Source organism: Tyto alba, unplaced genomic scaffold, assembly GCF_018691265.1.
Source record: "Tyto alba isolate M040663 unplaced genomic scaffold, T.alba_DEE_v4.0 Super-Scaffold_40, whole genome shotgun sequence".
NCBI classification, from domain to species: domain Eukaryota; kingdom Metazoa; phylum Chordata; class Aves; order Strigiformes; family Tytonidae; genus Tyto; species Tyto alba.
The window spans coordinates 40,151,848-40,176,608 of record NW_024881316.1 but is presented as its reverse complement, the minus strand read 5'-3'; the positions used below and the strand labels follow the sequence as shown (position 1 = coordinate 40,176,608).

The 24,761-nt window shown below is 36.5% G+C and overlaps 1 protein-coding gene across 7 annotated transcripts in view; it reads left to right on the top strand.

Moving 5' to 3' along the window:
• The window catches only part of PUM2 (pumilio RNA binding family member 2), a 72,937-nt gene that overhangs the window by 5,286 nt on the left and 42,890 nt on the right, over positions 1-24,761 (top strand). For all 7 annotated transcript variants that reach the window (XM_042803672.1, XM_042803674.1, XM_042803673.1 and 4 more), the window contains exon 2: positions 17,980-18,048. In XM_042803672.1, the coding sequence (XP_042659606.1) occupies positions 17,998-18,048 (51 nt within the window). In that variant the 5' untranslated portion in view covers positions 17,980-17,997. The remainder of the gene's footprint in view (positions 1-17,979; positions 18,049-24,761) is intronic.

Below are 24,761 nucleotides of genomic sequence, written 5' to 3'. Positions count from 1 at the left end.
ATAAAATCAGACGTAGCAGTATGACAGAATTAGTGGTTTTACACATAGTGCTTAGTAATACTGTAAAAGAAACTGCCACCATTATGATTAAAAATCATATCTTGATTGTTTTTAGCAAAGGAATATGTGGAGGCAAGCGTTTATAATATATGGAACTCAACCATATTAATATATTATCTTGTAAAAACCCAGTTTGCTTTGTTTCTCCTAAAGGCCTAGTTTGGTAATGGTATTTAAAATTTAAAGTTGAAATCAATAAACATTTTTATAATGAATGTGGTTCTTGCATAGCTTGAAGTTTTTTAATCCTAAGAGCTACATATTTAAAATTATGTGGGAAAGCCTTTTATGTTATCGAGACTTTTTATGTATGTGGACTGGGCATTCCATGTGTTGTCCTAGTCATGAATGAAGTGGTCTGGCACGAGAGCTGAGGAATGATGCATGTGAACATTGGTCAGGAAGCCAGTGGGTTTGGATTAGGGGTTGCCCCAGCTGAAACTGTAGTTGGAGCAACATCAGGGCCCAATTCAGGTGGAAACACTCCTCACACCACCCCTGCAGCTGCAGTGTCAGGTGCTTCCAGTGCCCAGACACCCCTCAGTGGATGTTCTTAGGGTGATGTTGTGGGTGTTTCTTCCAGAGACAGGCTGGAGGGCAGTTGTGTGGCTATTCCAGCAAATACTGCTGGCCCATAGGAGAAATCAGTCATATAGATCATTCAGTAGGTAATGTTTTGGTTTGTTGTTGACTTTGATTTTGTTTTGTTTTGTTTTGCTTTTTTTTTTTCCATTTAAATAGTTCCTGTGTTTTGTATTGAATCCACATCTTTAACAAAGATATGTGTGAGTTGGTTTTTCAAAGCCTGCAGTAACCCAAACTCTTAAAACTCAAATTCATTTTGTTAAAGCAGTTATAAATGAAACTGCATAAAATGGTTTTGAAATATTCGGTTTGAACCATTAACTTACATAAGCATTTCCTATTTCTGTAAGTACCTATGTTTTTATCAGAGTACCATCAAATCATTAGGTTTGAATTTATGCAAAGCAACTGGTTTAGTTTGAAAAGAGACTAACTTTTGGTAGGCTTTATGAGTAGTAATACGGATTTAACACACAATCTTACCTGTTACACTTGCAGGTAAAAAAAAAAAATGTTCAGGTAAAATAGAAGTAGTAGAATTAAGTGTAGATCAAAATTTAGCTTTCTCCTTTTGCAGATAGTAACCTAGAAGAGAAAAATCCTGTTTTGATACATCTTCCTTATTTTTCTTTAAAAACTTCATTATGAATTTCAGATAGGAATGGCTTTTTTTCCCCTAGGACTTATGCAATGTGCCAAACTTAAGTCCATGAGGAACTTTGTGCACCTTCCTTAGCCCAAGGACTTACAGAATGTGTTCAAAAAATGTAGTAAATATAGGAGCAAATGCAAACAAACAACATTTGCTGACCTTTAAAGCATGAGTATCTATTATGTCTTTTTATGGACCTGTTTTTTCTTGCTCTTTAATTTCTTTCGGCATTTTTTTTCCTGGTTTTACTCTTATTTTTTTTCTTTCTCTTGATCTGCTTAGCAAAACAACAAATTTTTTCTTCTGATATCCTGCTTCATGCTGTATCACATTCTGTATTGCACTTATACAGAAACTCAAAGGCAATTCTGTAAATATAAAATTGTACAGTATTCCACTTGTCCACTTGGACATACTTCCTGAGTATGAAAATGTTGAGTATTTCTTTCCCAATATTCAGTCTGTTACAGGAACAACAGCGCGGATTTTCACTAGCATTTCCCAAGGCTGATATATTGTGTAGATAAAATTATTCACAGATAAGTAAATGCTGAATAACAGTTGTATCTCTCTCCTGCCACCTGCTTTCTATCCCCAGTGGGAATCAGAGCCATGTCTTAATCAGCAGCTTTGTTTAATTCAGTTAGGTCCATCAAAATATTTCTGCATTCCTCCAGCAGGTGAATGTCATGAACCTTGTGTGTGTTTTCTGGTAACTTGAATTGGGGATTCAGATTTTGGATTCAAATTTTTAAGTGCTTCAATTGTTTTATACATTATGAAGATACAGTGAAGGGGAAACTACTCGTGCTTTGTTGTGCATTATTTCCCCTGTGAAAACAGTGTTTTCCAACTTACTGTAATCAGTACTGCCTTTATGTTCTGCCATTTTTCACTGCTCCCATTCTTCCTTAGCAATGTGAACTAACAGAAATCAAGTGCAGATCAGGAGACGTCTCCATTTCACTTCTTTGATGTGAGTGTCCTCTGTGTACTGGTCTTCTGGGGGATTTTGAGACAGAAGTTACTGTTTTGTTTCTCTTTTAAAGAACGGACAACTCTTGAGTTAGAAGTACTGAAGAAATGGGTTTTCTAAAATTAAATTTATGCCAACTGTAAGGAATTTAGTTGCAATTGTGTTCCATGAGCACTGGGTAGACAGAATCTCTGTAGATTAACATAGGAAAGAAAGACTTTTTAATGCATTTAGAGAAAAATCAGAAATAAAATTAATAGAGGAAAGTATAGTAGATAAATATCACAGAATGGTTGAGGTTGGAAGGGTCCTTTGGGGATAGACTGATCCAACCCCCCTGTTCAAGCCGGACCACTTAGAGCCAGCTGCCCAGATTGTTATATAGCTATGTATCTATATACAAGAAGTAGAAATGAAGGTATTGAAATATTTGATTCAACATACATTATCTAAGTATATCTTAAAACTGTTGATTTTGTATAATTTTAGCATGTCATAGTGTAGTCGAATGTAAGACAATGTCAAAGTAATAAAACATTTTAGGTAAACATAGCAGGACTGAACCATTTTTTTGTAAAGACAATGGAGCTCTGACCCCACTGATTCAGTAGGAACTTAAAGTGTATAGCAAGTGAAATACAAAAATGGAAAATTGTAAATTCAGCAGTGGTTTTTTTAGCAAAAATAATCACAAAAAGAAATTTTCATATACTGAAAATAAGGATTGCTTAGATTACCTTGGTAAACTCTATTAGCCGTTTGGCAAGAAACTTGCATGAGCCTGTGGCCTTAACAGGTAGATTCAAGTAAATACAGAACATGGAAAAAAACCTTGTATTCACTTTCGTACCAGAAGATACCTGATACTTTTGTCTGACTCTGAGTGTTACACAGAAGTAGAGGAGTTGTTGTGGGCATTTTGGTTTTAAGAGAAACAGGTCAACTTGTCTGGAATCACTGATGGATTTTGAAGAATCTTCAAATTAGTTGAAGTGCTAAAGAAGTTGATTAACAGAATAAGAAGCTAGTAAATATACTTGATTAATTCTAATAAATCAATTCCTGTGAAGAATAGGAAAACAGTATCTTGGTCTTCTGAAAGCCATCTGAAATGTCTTCAAAAGAACTGAACATCTTACTAAGCACAAGCCAAGACAAAGTCTTAAATAAGGATAAATATTTAGTAGGATATCTAATTTTAACTCTGGTTAAAAAATTGAGGAATTGCTTGTCAGTGTCCCTCAATAGGGATTATTGAGAAGTAATGAACTGTGGGAATTATCAGTGAAGTATCAATAGCTGGAAGGCATTTCATGCCATTAATAACATGCTTTGACCTTTGGTCAGCCCTGATGTGGTCAGGCAGTTGGATTAGAAGGTTCTTTCCAACTGAAATACTCTCTAGAAACACACAGTAGTGCTAGAGGCCATTGATAGCACAGGGAAAGATGAAGTGGGTTATCCTGGAGTTCCATGGTAGAACTGAGGCTTAATATATGCTGATTTGGAAATTATCAAGAATGCGATGGAAAAATTTCAGGTGCCACACACATTTAAGAGAAGAACAGGAAGTTCAAACACAACACAGTTGAATGGAATTCAACACTTAGTTGAGATGGAAAAATCTTTTTGATAAGTGTATGCTTGACACGGTGTCTAAATTAGCTAGCCACTCTGATGCAAAACTAGTATCATTGGCTCATAGAACACTGCAGAACAAGAGGCACAGAAATGTGCAGTATTGTTAACATTCACATTCTGTCTGTGCTCTTCTATGGTTGCTTCAGCTGTAGCAACAGAAAATTGATGGACAGCAGTTACTCATGGCAAAAACTTTGGAAAGTTGAACAGCTTTGCTGACAGAATGGGAGGCTATACAGAATAATTGGCAACATGAAGGAGGGGAGAGGCTAGAGGAGTGCTCATTTTCATTGGAGTTGATATCTGAAAATCTTTAGACACTCAGCTGAAAGGTAACGAGTGTGCAGCTCCTCCATACAAGATGTCAAAGCCAGAAGTGTTAATTTGAGTCAGGAGATTGCCATTGTCACCTTTGATTTTAAAACAGTAGTGAACATCTAGTCACTGATGGACAGGATTAAGTATGAACTTCTTAACTGAGAAATAACTGTCCCCGGGTCTCATTCATCTTCCTTGAAAATATTTCATGTTTAAAAGAACTATAAAGGATAATGCACTAAGTCTAAAAACTGTCTCATCTGGGTTTCTGACTTTTTTTTCCTTTCCCTTAGGACCAGAAAAGCATTTCAGGCTCTTAGATAGCACAGCATCTGAGGAAGACCACTGTCCACTGTGGCATCATCCTTTTGTTAACATGCCCAGGGGGCTGCAGATAAGTCAGTGATCTGTTTGTCATTAATTTACATCATTTCTGTAATGAAGAATTGTCTGGAATGCAAAGTCTTAGTGATAAGCAGTCAATCCATAATATTTGGAGTTACGGAAATGAGGTTTGGGGGAAGCTCAGGATATTTTCGTGGATGTTGGAGTACTTGCAAGTGTTCTTCCCACGTGCTGAAGTGAAGAGCTACAGCAGTGTGATATTGCCCAAGCTATTTGTCCTGTCTTTTCCCTTATCTGACCTCTAATTCCCTCCTTCATTCAAAGGTACTTACACACTTCAGCAGTTTAAGCTAAATACATCTGGTTGTGAATTTTAACATGTTGTTTGCGCTTCTGCTCTCTGTGCCTACAATAGAGGGAAAAAGGTAGGAACTGATGGTAAAAACATTAGTCCTGCAGCTAGGTCTGCCAGAGCCTTTGTCAGATTCTGAAGAAGCAAGAGTTGATAAGCAAAAGAACGGCACATAAATGCTCTGTTTGTAGCAGCCTTTTCAAAGCATCCAAAGGATAGGGTTGCTATAAACAAAAGAATATAAATTGTGTCTTTGCACAAAGCTTTGGTTGATCTGCAGTTGCTGTAACTCATTTGTGTTAGAATTTACGAACTTCTGGAGAAGTTTTGTGAATAGCTGCTGTAACAAAGAAAAATCCTTTGGGGGGGGGACACTGAGAGAACAAAGGAAAGAGTCTTACTGAGTTCAGGAGCTTTTTAGCACTTCTCTGGTATGGAGGAAAGCTCTATGTATCAGTTTTTGCAAGTACTCAGCATGACTTCCATGGGGGCTATAGTAGAATTAATATAGCCGTGAGAAGATGTGTGGATGTTATTAAACTAATAAACTATGCAAGTGTTTATCGTTTTTGCCTCCAGGATAAAATGGACAATTTCTAGTGAAAATTTTGCCTTGATTTTAAACAATAAATTGTTTTGTTTGTTGTTCGAATGAGATATGCTAATATGTTTGTGCAATGGAAATTGGGAAATAATTTTCCCATATGAGACTTCACAGTCATGTAGGCATCCCTTGGAACAATGAACATAATCTCAGCAGTCAAACTGGGAGCAACATAATCTGTTTCCTGACCTTACAGTGGGAGTCGCATTTCCTGAATCATTAGTTCTTCCTTTTATAGATTATACTTAAAACTGTCCCTATAAATCTTCAGTGAGTTTGCAGTCCGTATTTTTTGATTTCCTAACTTTGTTTGCAACTTAAGTTTAAAAATAAAGTATAATTGTGAAATATAACTTTTAAAGTGCTTTCAAAACACCTTTCATAAACAGATACTTTAAGGCTTTCAAGTGCTAAGCAACTACACAGCACATAAATACCTTCCTGATATTACTAGTCTATCATAGTAAATGCTCAAGTTTTATTTTGGCTGATTGATGGCTCCTTCTCCCTGTAAAGTTAACAACCATCTGAAGCTGTGCTGAAGATTATTTATTTCTGTTTCTGCCATCAACAGGTTCTACAACAACTGTGTGTTATAGAACTAATATATATATATAACTTACAATATTGCTATACGTGTATATATATATAACAAAGTTATATATTTATAACTGTCATAGAAGTTGTTGTCTTTCTGTGTTTAGTTTGCAGTGGTTTTAATTTTTTATTTTGCTATTTTCTTCAATTAATTACAGTATTATTTAGCTCCATTTCACTAGAAACCCAGATGTATGATTTAAGCAGGGCCTCAAACTTGTAAATTAGTAAAATTCTTCAATCCTCACAAATTAGGAAAAGAAATCTTGGACTTGAAGGAGTTTCCATTGTGGTTAAGGGAGAGCTGGTGGGAGGGCATTTGATGCCTGTTTTGGAAAATGTTCTATCCCCTGTTAAAACAACCTTGTTTAATAAGTTCTTGGTGAGATTTTTCTATCTTACTAGTGCTATATAATTTGGAGCAAATATCATAGGTTTTTCAGGTGAATTTTAAGGTGGTGGCTTTTTGCATGTTCAGAAAACCTACATGTCTTGCAACCTGCATATTTGAGACCTCGCCTTGTTACCAGTTTGTGACTCAGTTCTGGCAGCAGACGTAGCTGGAAAGAGGTAACTTACCTGTCTTTTTCTCTCTTTTTTTATTTGAAATAGCTATAAAGGAATATTTTGTGACTTTCTGAAAGGTGTTTTCATGTAATTCAACTGGAAGAAGAGCGCTGAGAAATATTCTGTAATAAACTTTAAATCACTTGCCTATCTAGAGAGAAGAAAATGTCAGTGTTGAGTTTTGCAGATTTGTATTTTTAGTAGTTCCAAACATGTAGTGCCTGACACATATCTTAATGTTAACTTTTGTCAGGACAAGGAGAGTAATTGCAATCATCTGACTTGTGCAAACAAGTTTATTCCATGTAATTTCTCTTGTTCAGAGACTCTTCCTTAATTACATTTGCTGTGTTGAGACATCTGGATAGTTTCTGACCTTTTCACCAACATTTTGAACGGCAGCTGATAGTTTTAGCTTGTGAGATACTTGACCAGTTCCCACCCACTGCATATTGACTCATGCTATCAAACTATGAACTGCTACCTGCTCTTTGTGGATTGTAATATTAGTTGTATTTTTAAGTATATTCATAAGAAAGTTTGTGCTTTCTTCAGCTTTTTTCTGCTGACATACTTCTTGAGTTAGTTTCTAAATTTTTACCTGCCTTGATGTCTCCAAATACCTGGCACTCATTTGTTGTTGAGTGTCTTAATGTGAACAACTACTTTATTCTTTCTTCACCAATCCAGTTTCTCATTCTATCAGTCTTTGTCATTTGTTTTATGCTTAGACTGAGAGCTCTTTGAAGCTCCTTTGTACTTGGTGCTTATTCAGTAATTAGCATAGGGAAACTGGTCTCAACAAAACAAGTGGTCAACTCTGTACTTCGTTTTATTTACATATAGATAAATTATCCTGTATACTTTTGCAGCAGTAGCTCTGTGCAGAATCAGTTCAGGACTGTGAGGAATTACCGACAGTAGCATAAATCTGAATGGTAGCACTGCTTCTGGAGGTAACGGGGCTGGAAGCAGCTGACACATATTCATGCGCCTTGGAGCCTGAAGTGCTGGGAACCAGAGATCTGAGCTGGCTGCTTACAGAGCCAGTTGAAGTTTCTCTGTATTTTATTCCCCTGTGGTCTAGGTTCTAGGTGGGATTAGGAGTGAGGCCTCATTCCAAACATGATTATTATGTGGTTGTGGAGTTGTGTCCCAAAGTTAAAACTTGTTGTAGGCGTTCTAGGAGGGTTTTGCATAGATGTCCAGGATAAGGTGGTGAGAGCCAATAAGCTCGGGAGAAAATGGCCACATGCAGTCATTCACGCGTTTTGCATTTGCAGTATATTTCTTCATATTTTCTTACTCACTTTCTTCCATCATTCAAGGTGTCAAGAAAATAATCTTTAAAATTTGGGTCAGTGTTACTTATTTTTTCTTAATCTATCTGCAGGTTTAGAATGTAGTTTGCTTTCTTTTTTTCATGTGATCAGAATTGGGTCTTATGAAAATGTATGACAATGCTTTATTGCACGGAGGAGCTACATTTAGTTTTCTGAACTACATTGGTTTGGTACAGTTTACATTAAAGTCAAGGTTAAGAGGGCCCTTGTGTATCTCTGAAAGTAAGGAATAGTTATGTGAAAGTGTTTTCTCTTTACTGAAGTCAACAGGTTGAAATTCACAGGGAGCAAAGTGGTGGGTAAACATGTGAAGGGTAGCAGGGGGACAGCATATAGTTGGGTGAATGATTTGAGGGAATACTTTATTTTGGATCAGAATGAATAACCTGGAATTTCGACATCTAATTGGAAATTTTTGCTTTTAAGATTACCTCCTTATATTTTGTTCGATGGTAATTCAAAGATTTTTTTTTTCCCACAGTTCCTCCTGTCTACCCTAAGTTCTGCTGTTTATGTGGTGATAACTACTTTTACATATAAGCACTCTTAAATTTTTGGTTTCTTAAGTAAAAAGGTTTAAAAGTTTGTCTTTAAATCTGTCATTACACAGATGTAAGAATGCCAGTATTTGAACTAATTTTTGTTACTAAGCTTTTATTCAATTTGAATTGTATATAGCCTACTTTGTTTCCTGTAGCTTAATTGTCATACGTATAAAGTCTGTGGTGTTATTTTAGATTTCTTTTTTTTCTTCCTTTGAAAGACTATGCTGGCCAACATTTAATGAGAGATTAATGTCCAAGGCTGAGCTGCTGCTCTTACTGAATTAGAAATGAGGCTTATTGAATTAGAAGTAGTCTCCTTAGGTTTTTTTACAGTTGACTGTTTTCTCCAGCTTTTAGGCAACTGTAGAAATTTACAGTTAGTTTAAATACACATATTGTCCAAGGAGAGCATCCTTAGAAAACAGCTGAAAAAATTGATAACAGCAACTTCTTTAAGTGTCCATTCCCCTGCTGTAGACAGATAAAGTAGAACACTTATGCTTCCCTATAGTAATTATTTTAAAATATGTTTAAAGAAACATGTTTTAATGTTCTCTGGCTGTCCTTGAGCTTATGCAGGCTTTAAAAGCTTGAAGAATCAAGGTAGATTTTGAAGCAGACTGGCATATATTTGAAACTTCTTTTTTTTTCACTAGCACTTTGTTCTGGTGATACAGAGAAGTTGTGTGTTTTATTAGCAGCTTTCCTTAGAGCAACTAGTTATTAACAGTGGAGTGATAAGTCTAAGAATTCTGAATTTCTTTTTTTTTTTTTTTTTTTTTTGTACTACCCTTGATTCAATTCATTGCCTAAAGACTATGTAGTTCCGTTTCTTCATCTCTGGTTTTAACATCCACTTTGTGAATATCAGACTGTGTTGGTACTCCCTGGTTTCCTCTTGCCTGCTGGAGGAGAAAACCCCCAAACCAACAGAGCTTGTTCAAAGGGTACTGGACTGCGAGGGAGAACAACTCATGATGCCAGAAACTTCTGGGTAGAATTGCTGTCAGAACTTCAGTTTTTGCATCTCATGTTCTTGAAAACTATATCCTTGAAAAATGAATGTTACGGTAAATGCATCTGCCATGTTCAGGAGTAAAGAATGAAAGTAAATGGTCTGAAGAAGGGGCTTGCTATATATCCAGAATTCCTGGGGATGGGAGGAACTTTTCTGATATCAGTGCTATGATAGCACAAAATAAAACAGTTTCATGAAAATTCTGTCAGTGACTTTTGTCATTTCCTCAACCCTACTTTTAATGGGGGGAGGGGTGTATGTGCATATGTGCGTACAAAATCTTTTTCTTGGGTATAAATGATAGTGTTTTATAATTTAATTATGTTCCACAGGAACATAATCACATCCTTTTTAAGGTGGTATTAAAAAATAAGTAGTTTTTGAAACACAAATTTAAAGCTTGTTTTTTACTTTTTGGGTGGGGTGTCTGTGTTCTGTTTCAGATTCTCTGATAGCAAAAAGAAAAGTGAAAATAATTTAGATATCTAAAGAAAACACATCAGCAAAACAAAAGGCTTGATTGCAATGTAGAAAGTTAATTTATGGAAATTTTTACTTGATTCTAGGCCTGTACATTCTAATTGTTCCAATTCTTGTTAACACATTTACAAAAAGCTTATTGGCTCTATTAAAATGAAAGTTACATGTTTTACTAATCATTACAATATATATTGAGATAAATTGTCCCTAGTTCCTGCTTGTGTGTAGATAAATTTTGGCTTTACACAGTTTTCACCTTCAGAAAAGGCAAAGTTTTAAGCCTGTTTTTACTAGCATATTCCCTAGAGAGCACTCAAGTTCTTTAAGTTTTTAAACTTCTGAAAAAAGTTTTTGAATAAGAGCTAATGATGAAGTAACGAAGGCTGATGTCTCAAAGCATCAATGCAGCAAATTAGCATTAAGGTTCCTTATAGAAGTAGCTGTATAGTGTTACTGCTGACAAAGCCTTTCAGTATATAATGGAATAATAATGGTCAGAAATTTGTCTCGTGAATTCCTCAACTTCTGCATCACCAGTAGCATTTATTACTCTATTGTAGGAAGGTGATGCTAACTGACTAGCTTAACAAGAAAAGTGTAGATTTTTAAAATTAGAAAAAAAATATTTGTCATGTACATGTAAAGTAATCATCACCAATTAAATAAGCATGTTTAGACAAGAACTGTAACTCAGATTGCATTTCACAGCGTTGTTTCAAAACTTCAGAATGTACTTTGTGTCTTTTTTGTTTGTGGTATTTTTATGCAGGAGCTTTGCAGTGAGGTGCAGAATAATATACGCATGTCTGAGTGTAGTAGGGAGAAGGTGAAGAGTCTTGCCAAACTGGATAGGATTGCACCTAAACTATTTCACATTGAAGATGAAACCTGTACATATTCTTACATAAAAGAAAGTTCTTCAGTTTGATTTACAAGCAGTAAAGGACTAGTCAGCCCCCTTTTTGAAGAAATAACTTTTCTTGTAGCTCTTTTTAATAATAAGCTAAAAAATGTATGGACAAATAGTATTTTAATCAATTGTTCTAATGAAAATTTTTAAAAATAATTTCCTGGTTACAAAAACTCATTGGATGAGTTTTTATGGGATTTGTCTTCTATTTTGTAAAATTATATATCAACTTTTGATCAACTGTCTCTTTTCTAGACTTCTATTTTGCAAACTTCTGCAAAATCTGTCATCTTGACTTCCTGTTCTCTACATATCTTACAAGTCTTTTGATAATTTCTTACATGATTAAAAGACTTTGAGAAACCTGTCGAGTTATTTAGTATAAACTATGAGAAACCTGTCGAGTTATTTAGTATAAACTATATGCCCTACTTATTTTGGAATATATCACTTCAGCTTTCCAAATGGAGCAAGCAGTGTAATTGTTATAGTTAGAAAATCTGGTTTCGGTACAGATGCGTTATTAATAATTTATGTAAGGCTGGTAGTTCTGCCAGTATTTGACTGTAGGGATTAAAATCCTGAGGTTGAGGACACCTGACAGTAGTTTAGAAAAACTTGTGCTAACAGTTCTGCCACTCTTGGGACAAAGCTTGGACTTGTTGGGTGGGAAGACAGGCGTGAAAGCCTTTGCAGGGAAGAGGTAAGTTCCTTAAATGATGGAAGAATTTATATTTGGAGGGAATGAATGCAATTACCTATTTCTTAGAGCATGTTTCATTCCCTAGCTGGGAACAGAACCCAAGGCTTCTGAATCTTGTTAGGCCAGTGAACCATCATGTAGCTCAGAAAGAGGTGGCAAGATGTCTGTCGTTTTTCTCTGCTTTTCTTCATGGGAGGTGGTATCCTGTTACGCTTGCTCTGTATGGTCTGTTGCAAGTAGATCTGTAATTTCCAAACTTGGCAGTAACTTGAGACACACTATCCAGCATATTTATATATATATATATCTTTGCTTTTGATTAAAAACATAGGAAACTCCTTTCTCCTGTGTGCATGCTTCCAGATTACTGATACTCCAATGAAATTTTTCCTTGCTTTCTTTTCAATAGGTGTTGTATACAAGTGTGAGCTCTTATGATCGCCTTGCCCTGTTGTGATTTTTTTCAGCAGACTGGGCAGTGCTTTGACTGAGTAGATATATTTATTTTTTTCTCCCTCCTTGCTACATACTGTGGAAAACCTACCTTGACATCTCCTAGTTTGATATAATTGTTGGTGTCCTCAGCTCTGGTAGGATTGCTTTGCAAGTTTACAATACAAAGTTCACAGGGAAATAAAACAAAGAGCAGTAAGATCCAGAGTAATTGCTGAGCCAGGCCAACTAGACTGACAAACCAGATTTGGTTTTCTTAGAGCATTTGAATGTATCAAGGATCATACAGTGTAAAAGTATAGCTCGATCTCAAAATGTGTTAAGAAGCCTAAAATGCAGAGATTGAAGAATTCATTGCCTACAAAAAGTCTGAGTTGGTTTTAAAACACTATCTTTTAATGTAATGAAAATTGTTAAATACTTATTAGGGGGAAGATATTACGCTTTTGAGATTATGACCATGGAAATGTGTGTTAGGACATAAAACCGGTTGCTGAAGTGTTTTGTCAGAAATGCCTAACAACTTGTTTATTCGGACTGCTCCATTTTGGAATGGTTAAGTCTGCAGTTGCATTACTGTTACATACATGGTGCTCAAAAAATGTTATCTCTTTTCAAAACACAACATACCTGTAGACTTCGAATTACTCAGGAGCAGCAACTTTTATTAACCAGTTTGGCAGTAAGTGAGTTTTTGGTTCCTTGATGCCTCAAAGAGGTACAGGAAGATAATCTAGCCAAGGGCAGCTTTAATGAAACAAATGTCTTGTTTTCTTAAAATGTTACACAAAATATTTAGTATTTTGTAACTAACTTGTATACAAAACATAGTTCAGTTGTGAGTCCAGTAATTGTCTGTTCAGCTGCTGAGAGTTTCTTTATCTGAATGCACTATCTTCTAAACCAAAACAAGGAAACTTTAGGTAATTTGGCAAAATATTCTAGAGGAGATATCTCTATGTACAGCCCTGAACTACAGTATTTTATGAGGTTGGAGGATTTGCAGTTTAGGCTTGTTGTGTAGTTTTCCCTCATTGTCCTTTGTTATAAATCTCCACTAGATTTGTATCTAGCATTTTAATTTGTATTAAAATATTTTTTATATAGTACTTTCTTGCTGCCTAACCATCTGAAATGTTAAATGAGCTTTTTGTATATGTAGGCAAGTCTCTGGCATGGCTTTACAAGACAGTGTTTAACTATGTACTGTGTTTTAAAATGTAGCCATTTTAGTGTTCTCAAATTATTTTTAACCTTGCTAATAAGTCTAAGTTTCTACCATAAGCATATACATAAGATAAATGTTGCAGAAGAACCACCCCTGTTGAAAACTAAAGGTATTTTGCATTAAAGCATTCAGCAAAATGAAGAAAAAAGCTCAAGCGTTTGCAATGCGAACAGAAGATTCTGTTTCCTTCCAGTCAGTACTGTAATTGCCAGGTGTTTTGTGTTGAATTGGCCTAGTACCATCATTTCAAAATGTGACCTTCTTTTCTTTGTCAGGGTGGTTAGAGTATCCACCTGGGAGGGGCAGGATGAGATTTGGAATTTCTTCATGCAGGGAAAGTGTCTTTACTTTCTGGTTAGCTGTTTTAACTGCTTTTGATTTATAAAATGAAGTCTTTGTATCTTTTTTTTTTGGGGGGGGGGGTGGTGGGGGGTGTGTGGGTTTTGTTTTTTTTTTTTTTTTTTTCTCCAACTCTTTTTTTCAAAGAAGGGACTGATCTTTGCTTTTGCAAGAAGATGGTTAGAAGCTTATTTCTGGCAGGATTCAGGGTTATTGGGGAGAGCACTTCGTAGATCTGAATCTAGGTGCCCAGATTCCAGAAATGCATATTATTTTTAAGTAATGTTTCTTGCAGTAATCCTAGATTCCTATCCAGTCAACACTCTACCTCATGAGTTGTGTCCTGAATTATGTAAGGGCTTTGTTTCATGCTTCTGGTTTATCATCTAGCTGCCACTAAGCCAGGTACTACTACTCCACATTGCTCTGAAGCAATTTCTCCTTGTTGCTTTCCCCATGTCAGATGTAGTGGTGTTGCTGCTGTGGTGGTGTAGCCAGGGGAGAGCTGTCCCTGCCCATGCAGGGGGATTGGAACTAGATGATCTTTAAGGTCCCTTCCAAACCAAACCATTCTGTAATTCTGATTTGGGGAAATTCTCATGCACAGAAAAAGACTGAAAAAACCCTTCTGAATCAAAGCTTTTACTTGATAATTGCCAAGTTCAATGCAAGGGGAGTGGTAAAAGCTGTTAGGTGAAGGATGGAAGGATGGTCCCATCCATCAGTAGTTGGCTAAATGTGCTCAGATCTGTCATGAACTCAATTTATTGGTTGAACGTTGCAGCCTTCAGTATTGAGGATTGTCTCATGGGCATATTGTGAGGTAGTAGTGAAATACAGAGAGAAATAAGTACTCTTACTAGGAGTTTTGACAGAGTAAAGGAAGGTTTTTTTTGTAGGACTCTAGATTTAAAATCATTTGTGAATTTCAGGGGGAGGGAGAGAATAAACACTTTAAGAGCAAAGAGTCTACTAAAAAAATAATTCTGTTTTACTTTGTGTTAAAATCTCATTCCTAATGCTATGATGAAAAATGGACTAATACATGCTGGCATGTTGTATACAGTTTCCGTGGAAGGGGAAAAAGATCAGAATTTTCTATCAGTATGTTAAAGGGGAAAAGTTCATGAATATGCTTAAACCATTCTATTTAGCAGCAGTGTGTGAGGAATTGTTATACCTAAAGACTACTTTGGTGTGTATTACCTATTTGTGCATCATTTGGGGGCCATCTGGAATAATCTGATATGTATCAGAAGTGTGGAATCATTTCCAGCTTCTCTTAGTTGTAAAGACTTATTAGCATTCAACTCCCCGAAAACTAAGATTAGATTTAGCAGCTAATCCTAAAAGCAGGTAGGTGGTAAATGGAGAAAGAAGTGTCTTCAGAGTGATTGTGGGGTGAGGAAAAAAAGAAAAAAAAAAAAAGTCAAACAATCCCAAAACCAAACCAAAAATCCTAACAGCAAAAAAAGTAATCAACCAAAACCAGGAAAAAATTGTAAATGTTGAGCAATATGTTTCATAGGCCTCTTGATTTACAAATTATATCAGATGACAGGGAATTAATAAAAACAGATAAATTCTTTTTCGAATATTCTGAATTTTAGGTTAAAAAAGAGCATATATTAATGTTTGTTTCCGTAGCGTATGAATTAGGTGAATGTTTGCACTGCTTTAGAGATAATAACTTCCTGGTAGCACAGATGATCCTAACCACAGTTTCTCCTTTAGGGAGAGGGTATGTCTTCATAGATCTAGCTTGGTTGTCATTATTCTGGATGTTTTCTTCTGTTGTTGTAGTGATAGGGCTAGCATTGAAGAAGTCAGATCTTGAGAAGACATTAGTGCTGCCTGGATTTTCTCCAGTCCGTAAACCGGTCTGTGAAACATGTATTCATGATCTGTATTATTCCTGTTTCTGCTGTTAGTAACAGACAACACTACCTTAAATTTCATGTTTGTAAGAAAGGAGTCAGTGAGCCAAATCAGTGTTCAGTGTACTAAAGTTTATTTACAGTTTCAGAAAAAGTCAGTTTTTTAGAGTTGACTGAACTGCTCAGAGAGGAAAGGAGTTGGCTGTGGTATTACCCTGATTCTTGAACTGTCTTGTCTTAGAGACTTGGAAGTGTGTGTGGCCTGTTTTTGAACTTTGCTGGATTGTGAAAAATAAGCATTTGGTATTAGGTCTTGCAGAATAAAAAAACACCAAACAAAACCACCACTACCAAAAATTAAAAAAAAAAACAAAAAAAAAAAACCAAACCAAAACCAAAAAACCCCCCAAGCAAAACAAAAAACCAACAAACCCAAAGAAAAACCAAAACAGAAACCCAAAAACAGACAAATAAAAAAACCTATGACCAAACACCAAAAAGAAAACAACCCCAAAAAACCCACAACTGAAAAACTTAAACATCTTTCAAGCTTGCTTTTTTTTTTTTAATCTAACAGTGATTTGGGTAGTGTGTATGGTAAATATAGTTTGGCAAGCTTTTACTTCAAATTTTGTTTAGGGATACTGTTAGACCAAAGCTACCTTTTGAGTCAGAAGTACCTAATTTACTATTTGATTGTAATTGTAACTAAAGTGCGTGACTTCAGCATGGGCAGGGGCTTATAGTAAGATAATCAACTCAGCCATCTATAGAAGAAATTCTGTTTTCAGAAACTGTAATATCCAAATTCAGAAGTCTTCAAGATTTGAATTTCTGATTTTTCTTTCTAAATAATTCCTCATCTACAGTCAATTTTTTCTGTGTGTGTACACAAAAATCTGATTATCACTTGAAGCTAATAAATAGCTTCTTTCACATAAATTATAAATAATCTATTTTTTAATTCATTTGGAAAAAATGTCTAGCTTTTTAAAGGGTACATGAAAATCTTATTTCAGTTTTTTAAAATAATAAAATCAAGCTAATTGACTTGCCAGTGATGCTGACATTTTAAAAGGTCAACATGCTGATTTCTTCCTCCTCCCTTCCCCACTCCCCCTAATTTACTGTGAAACTAAATTTGTTCCTAAGGAGCTCACTGAAATTGTTGGGAATTGATTTCAGAATCCATCCTAACTAAAATTTTTTTTCTGAGGAAGTATTTCTTTGAGATGTGAAATTTATTCCTCAAAAGTACAGACACACCCTCAGAGGTTGATGACTTATAATGATTACAGGGCAATAGCAGTATTTAGAGAGTAGAATGTTGAGAACAGAGCATCTATTGACAGGTAGTTAACATTTTTCCAACTTATTGGCAGAGTTGTTTGCGCCAGAATATTAAAAGCACAAGATTGTTTCTTTGCCCAGTATTTGAGTGTTTTTTGAAAAGTGATCTTGATGTGTCATCAACTGTATGGAGTAACTTCATTTTGTTTTATTTGTTAATGTAAACAGATGGGTTTACCAGGTGAAACTAACTCCTGAGGAAGGACTGGTATCAGGAGGGAAACCTTAATTTTACTTTGAACTGGAATAACTTTACCATTTTACCCTAACGCATTTCACTGTTGAGGAAGAAGGGGAAGGGAGAAACAACTCTGAATTTCCCTTTTTAAATTTGTTTTTCTAAGCTTGTCACAGCTTTGAAAATTCCTTGTGGAAACCGTTTTCTCAGGAAAGAATGCACCCGGTGCATTGTGTCTGCATGCTGTGGAAAATGAGGTGGTTTGTTGAAGCAACAACTCTTGCTTTAGGAACACACCTTTCATACTTACAACAAACAAAAAAAGACAACAGACAGAGAAGGAAGAGTGCTATTTCCTGGAAGAAAGCATGAGAAATTGTGATAATGCAGTCAGTTACTAGATTTTAAAAGCAACATGTTGCTGGTAGCTTTTGTGACCTGTCTTGTGAGCTTTTCTTTGTTTGCTGCTAAGTGTACTCAGTAACATTACGTGTAACAGCCCATCTCCTTTCCAAAGGATACTGTATGTCCAAATCTTTAATTTCACTTTTTTTGTTTTTTTTGCATTTGTTGCAAATGTAATATTGGTCATTGTTTCCATAGTGAGTGATCTCCATCCGGATGTACGAAGATTAGAATTTTTAAGTCTCTCGGAATTTCTTGCATGTTGTTATATTAGCATGGTTCATTAAATTGGTTACTAACTGTATCTGTTTGTGACATCTAAACTCATGTTCAGCCTAGACTGAGTAGCAAATTTTGTGTGTGCTTTAAAATGTCAAAAATCTTATGGAGCATTACAAACTCAACTTTTGAAAATACATTTAATGGATCATTCTTTTGTTTTTCCCCCTACAGGTTCGATCTGTGGATGAGATGAATCATGAGTTTCAAGCTCTTGCCCTAGAATCTCGGGGAATGGGAGAGGTAATTATTGAGGCCTAAAAACTGAATTGGTGGTTTGGAAATGCTGATACAATTTAAGAAGTCTTAAATGATATGACATGAAACAAAGAGCTTCTCTTAAGACCAAATTGATTTTTTCAGGCAACTGAAAATTTCTGTTATAAGTTGAAGATAAACTAAGTACTCTGCAAGAACACTGGGATGATTGTTTCTAGATCTACTGTGTTACTATATCAGTCTTATTAGATGCCTGATACTCTTGGGGAAGTGACAGGCTAATTTGTTGGAAGGTTTGTGCAGTTCTATGAAACGATGTTTTCAGTGTCACTGTATCTAAGCTAGTGAAACAATTGCTTACTACCTCTGAGAAGCCAAGCAGACTGGGATCTGAAATAGGTTTGACTCCAGAAAAAACAGAAACTGGCATACCCTAGCAGAAATGTGTGGTAATTTATGATTTTTTTACTGGCAATTACTCCTTAAAAGAAGATTTTAGCCAGGGTGAAGAGCGATCTTATATAATTTAGCTAGAAGAAAGGAGGACTTTTTTTGACAGGCTTGGTTTGTTTAGGGTTTTTTGAGTCAGTATACTTTTGAAGGAGGGGGAGAAAAAAAAGACATGGAGGATGACTTAGCTCCTTCAAATGCAGTTCCCTGAACTGTTTAGAAAGTAATCAGCCTGTGTTAAGGTTACTTGCCCTGACAAGATATGGTAATGAAATAAATTCTTGTTGAACTAAGAACACAACAGTGTGATAGAATGGATGGGTAAAAATCATGTTGGTATTTGTTCTTTTGCCACCCAGAAAGTACTGTGAAGGATTGAAAGCAGTGAAAGTAAAGGCATGCACAAATGTCTGGGAATTAAATGGAGGTATATATGACTGCTCATACAGATCTTTATTTTAGGTTATCTCAGATTGAGGGAGATACTACTGCATGATTATGATTTTGTTTTCATGATACTCTGTGGATCTGTGAAGACATTTAAAAAAAGAAAAAGCACAGCAAAAACAACACATGCACAAAAAGCCAGAGTTCTAGTACAGTGATACAGCATCAGAAGTGGATACTATATTGTGACTCTGCACTTAATAGGTTATTATGTCTTTAATTTCAACAGTGTCTTCCAGGTATCTTGAGGTAATAGAGGTTAACATAGCTAGGTTGACTTAGTAATTTTCTTAATGTATTGCACAACAATAAATTAGTTCTGGAATAGATTACGTGGCTGTTCTAACCTTCCAGAATACTAAAGGAAATGTTCTCATAAACACCCTTGTAAGGTAGAATTGGTAGTTTTACATTCTTACATGCTGCCCCCTGTCTACTTTGAAAGGTGTGAAAGGGAGGTCATGTCAAGTGATCTGCTTCAGGCTATTGGGAAGTTGTTCCCTTCTTCATTTTCTCTTTTGGGATAGATTTTTCTTTGAACTGAAATCAATTTATTGTCCCTGATTCTAACCCTTCTTAGTCTTTTTCCCTGACTGGGAATCAATATTTGGCATTAGGAGGCTGTTACGTCTTACTTTTCACATCATTACTAAAATCAAGACCGACTCTGAATCCTCAAGCAAGTCCATATGCTAATGTAAAGGAATACAGTATGAAATCTGTTTTCATTGTACCATAATGTGCAGAGGTGGGTGTTGGGACCAGCATTGTTTAACATCTTTGTTGTAGACATGGACGGTGGGCTTGAGTGCACCCTCAGCAAGTTTGCCAACAGCACTGAGCTGTGTGGTGCGGTGACACGGAGGGAAGGGGATGCCATCCAGAGGGACCTTGGCGTGCAAACCTCAAGTTCAACAAGGCCAAGTGCAAGGCCTTGCATATACATCGAGGCAATGCCAAGCACAAATACAGGCTGGAAGAGGAGTGGATTGAGAGCAGCCCTGTGGAGAAGGACTTGGGGGTATTAGTGGATGGAAAACAGACTGTGAGCCAGCAATGTGTGCTCGCAGCGCAGAAAGCCAACTGTGTCCTAGGCTGCATCAAGAGAAATTTGGCCAGCAGGTAGAGGGAGGGGATTCTCCCCCTCTGCAGTGCTGTGTCCAGCTCTGGGGCCCCCAGTATAAGAAGCACGTGGACCTGCTTGAGTGGGTCCAGAGGGGAGACCACAAAGACAATCAGGGGACTGGAGCACCTCCCCTATGAGGACAGGCTGAGAGAGTTGGGGTTGTTCAGCCTGGAGAAGAGAAGGCTCCAGAGAGAGCTTACAGGGGCCTTCCAGTACTCAATGGGTACCCACAGGAAAGCTAGGGAGGGACTCTATCAGGGAGTGTAGGGATAGGATGAGGGTTAACAGTTTTAAACTGAAAAAGTATAGATTTAGGTGAGCTCTAAGGAAGAAGTTCTTCCCTGTGTGGGTGGTGAGACACTGGCACAGGTTCCCCAGAGAAGCTGTGGCTGCCCCCTCCCTGGAAGGGTTCAAGGCCAGGTTGGACGGGGCTTTGAGCAACCTGGTCTAGTGGAAGGTGTCCCTGCCCATGGTAGGGGGGGTTGGAACTAGATGATCTTTAAGGTCCCTTCCAATCTAAACCATTCTGTGAATCCATAACACATTGTGGAAATAATCTGTACTGGAAATCTTTCTGTTAAGCTATCCATCTGAGCTGCATCCAGATGGAGCCTGGTATCAATCAGTATCAGGAATAGGACAGCATAACATGAGCCAGATGTACAGTTTCCTTGATCTGTTTCTGTCTTGCAATTCTTTGTTAATTTATTCTGTAAAGAAACAGACTAAAGTTTTATTAGCAAGAGATCTGCTGTATTGCAGGCGTCTTTCTCTAAATGTCTCCTAAAATTTTAGCTGTTAAATTGGTTAAACACAGATGATGCTTCTGGCTCCAGCTCCCAAAAGCTATCGTGACCGTTAAGGTCATGATAATATTCTGAAGAAATACTGACACATGGTGCTATTTCTCTTCTCCAAGCATCTGTTGTTTGCTATTTCAGGGCCAGCATAGTGGGCTTCAGGACCTTTGGTGTGACCTAATACAGGCATACATAAAATTAATTGCCTAACAAAATGCAAAACTAAATCTTTCTTGATAACATCTAGTCTAGAAACTTACAAGGCCAAAGCACACACCAGTTTCATTTTAGGGACAATACATCCGTTTCTGGGGTCAAAACTTCATTTGGAGAAATTTTAGAAGGCTCTGTAGGAGTAACTTCTGATCTTAAATAAAATAATGAAATCCTTAATTCAAGAGCCAGTAATCGAGACTGTGCAGTTACCTACCAGAGAGCTGGTTAAGAGGCAGCTTTAGCATAATTGGTTATTATCTATGCATAGAAAAGGGCTTTGTTCATCTGGCAGAGGCATAACAGGGATCAGTACTGATACTGAAAAAGACACTTTTTAGTGTACTCTTGGAAGAGTTTAGTAAGAAATACAGCAATCTTCTCCATTATTTTGAATTAGGATTGCATGTATCTTTGTAAAGTTTCTTTTTTTATTGTATTAAATGGAGGAAATACTGAGCAAAGTGCATGTTATCAAAGGGCAAAGCAACAATGATTTTAGCCACTTGTATTAATTTGTGGTGACTTCTTGACTAAGTCTTTTTCATTAGAAGTAATCAAGTGGAGGATTTTTCTTGTCTGTTAAAGAGGAGCACGCTGTTTTGTTTTCCTGAAAAGTACTCTTTTTTTTTTTGAGTTCCATAATGAAATAGTTCACAGCTGCTAGGGCTATATGGGAATCCAATAGCTAAACCATCACTTTAAAAAGAGCATAGTGTGTGTCATATCCATCATCTGTCAAAAACAACTAAAAAATAAATATAAATCACTGGCCCTCAGGGAGGTGCAAAGTTACGAACTTTAAAAAAGTTCAATTTGTTTAAATTATTTGAGGATCATTTTTATTGTATACAAATTTTAATGAAAATCTCTGTGAATCTTTGATCTTCAATAGGATACAGTTTAAATTTAGCTTCTTGTATAGATGATGCATTGTGTTTTGTGTTAAGGATATTCTGTATTCATTGTCTACCAGCGTAGGTGAAGACTGCAAACAGTTGAATATATCTGTTTGGAATTTGAGAGTATGTAGTTTAAACAAAAACAAAACAAACAAACAAACAAACAAAAAAAAAACAAACCACAAGCAACAAACAAAAGCAAAGGTTAAAAAAAACAACCCCAAACAATAGCAAAAAATCCCCCATAAACTACAACAAAATCCTCTGGAAACAGCCTGTACTTTTGCAGCGAGTACTGTTGTTGCTTTCTACCAGTGGATGGGTTTTTTCCCTCTGATAAAAAAACCTGCAAATGAGTTTTAAAATCAAAACCAGTATTGCAGTGTGTTTTCTAAATTTGCATATTCTTAAAATTGTGTTTTCTGAACACCTGTCTGATAGTGGAATTTACTAATTTCAGGGTAAGCATACTTTAAGGTGATGCTGATTTTTTGACACTCAAGGTAGTAGTTGATCTGTTTTATTCTGACAAGATTGTCTTAGTCTGTGACACCTTCACTTCTGTATTTTTCTTAACTCTCATCTCTCAGCTGGACACATATTTGAAATTGTCTCAGACTGTGTTTAAAATGAAATATGATTCTCTTTCTCAAAACCAAGGTTTTATAGATACCATGAAATGCTTACTTTCTGTTGTACCACTGTCCTACAAAGTGAAAAATAAGTAGTATTGCAAACTTGGTACGATAGAAAGCTAAAAAGGATGAGTAGATTGCATAGGTTGATCTAAAATTTATAATATTTTGCTTTTAGTTGAGTTGTAGTTGTAAAATTCCATTAATCTATTTCTCTGTCGTCTGATGGCTAACTTTACCCCTTAAATTTGGGGTAAACCTAATACCCTGGTGCTGCCGAAGTATGTTTGGTTGACACCTGGTGATCTTTCCATGCACTGAGAAAGTGGATGTCTCTGTCAGGACAGGTCATAAAAGTGTAACACTCTTGCAGGTTTAATACTGTCCTGTAGTTTTGCTGAGCTTTGACTGTTCATCTTCCTCCACTCTGAATCCTTCTTTGTTAATGAATTTCTATAAGGAACCCAGGAATTCTAGTACGTTAGCTAGTCAAAATACTCTGTTCCTGGTGAGAGCTCTGGGCAGCACAGAAAACCAGCAATCAACAATCCTTAAGGTTACTCCAGAGGAGCTCTTGTCACCTTTGTTTCAGCATTAATATTGTGGCATGCTAATGGCAATCTTTTCCCCTTCTTTAAGCTGTTTTCATAAGCTCTTTCAATGCTATATTAAGAAATAACTAAAAACATACTCTTGTATAATAGTTTAATCCAGGCTCATACTAAGCAGCTGTGAAGTTCGGAAGGGTTTTTAAGTCACTTAAATAACAGGAGAATCAAAGCTCCAGAATGTATGGGGTTTTTTTGTTTGTTTGTTTGGTTGTTTTTTTTTTTTTTTTTTTTGTTGTTTTGTTTTGTTTTTTTTTTTTTAACAAAGCTGTATCAGGTTACATTTGGATGTCTTCAGAGCTCTTCCCTATTTTTTTTTTTTTTTTGCAAGTTGTTTTTACCGTAGTTTTAGTTGATGGACCTTGTAAAGTATGTAATACATAGTTTGAGAAAACAGGTTTTTAATTACACGTTCAAGAGAAAATGTGATATGCAGGGTTTGGCAGTTGTACTGGTACCAATGGGAAAAGTTAGAGGAATAAAGTATAAGTAGCAGAAGTAAAAAGGATGCTGACATTTGAGGTATTTTTGTTTGTGCAGTACTTCTGTCATGTTGCACTAAGTCTTCTGTCCTTGAAAACAGTACAAGAAGTGATACTGATCTAACTTGGAACTTTCTGCTTTAGAGTAGTAATGAAAAAATATCGCACAGCTAAATGAAATCATTGGTAGAACTTCAAATTTGAACGTCACAGATTTGTAACCAGCAGATCCCTATGGTCTAAAGGAGCTGACTTGCCGCCATGTGTGTTAGTCACGTTCTAAAATTCAGAACATGATGCATTTCTAAGTGAACAGAACTTTACAATGAACTGCTGCTGTTTCTGATTATCATGATAGTATTAGTTAAAGACCAAGATTCTGAGCCAACATGGAAAGAAGACAGTGTTAGTTAAAAGTTTCTGAGAGGATTGACATGGTTTAATACAGAGATTAATTTGATTAGCTTTTTTCACAACTGCTTCTATATTCTGTATCTCATAACTTCCGAATCTCAGTCTTGTTGTGAGTCATCTGAGCAATTTCTTTATACAGCATTAGCTTCAGTAACAGAACATAACTTTTAAGAGTTTATAATTATTCCTTGGCAATGCGTGCTTCCTTATGTAAAGCTGTGTCGTGGTTTGAGCTGAGAAGGCAACTGAGCACCACCTAGCCATTCACTCCCTCCTTTCCCAGCAGTGCTGAGAAGAGGGGATATAGGCCAAAGGTTGGGATTCAAGATAGGACCAAGAGGGGCAAATCACCCATTATGGTCACAGGCAAAAGGCAGGTTCATTAGGGGAAGAAAAAAAAGAACATAGGTTTTTAGACACTGACAACAAGACTTAACAGAGTAGGACAATGAGAAGCATTGCCACATCTTGAGAACACCTTCCCCCCACCCCTCCCTTCTTCCCAGGCTCAGCTCTGCTCCCAATATCTCTACCTCCTCCCGCCAGTGGCGCAGGGGCAGGGAATGGGGGGTGCAGTCAGTGCTGCCACTTCTTCCATCTTTGGTGGGAAGAGCTTCTGGAACTTGTTTCCTGTGCTCCATAGTTGTCCCCCTCTCACAG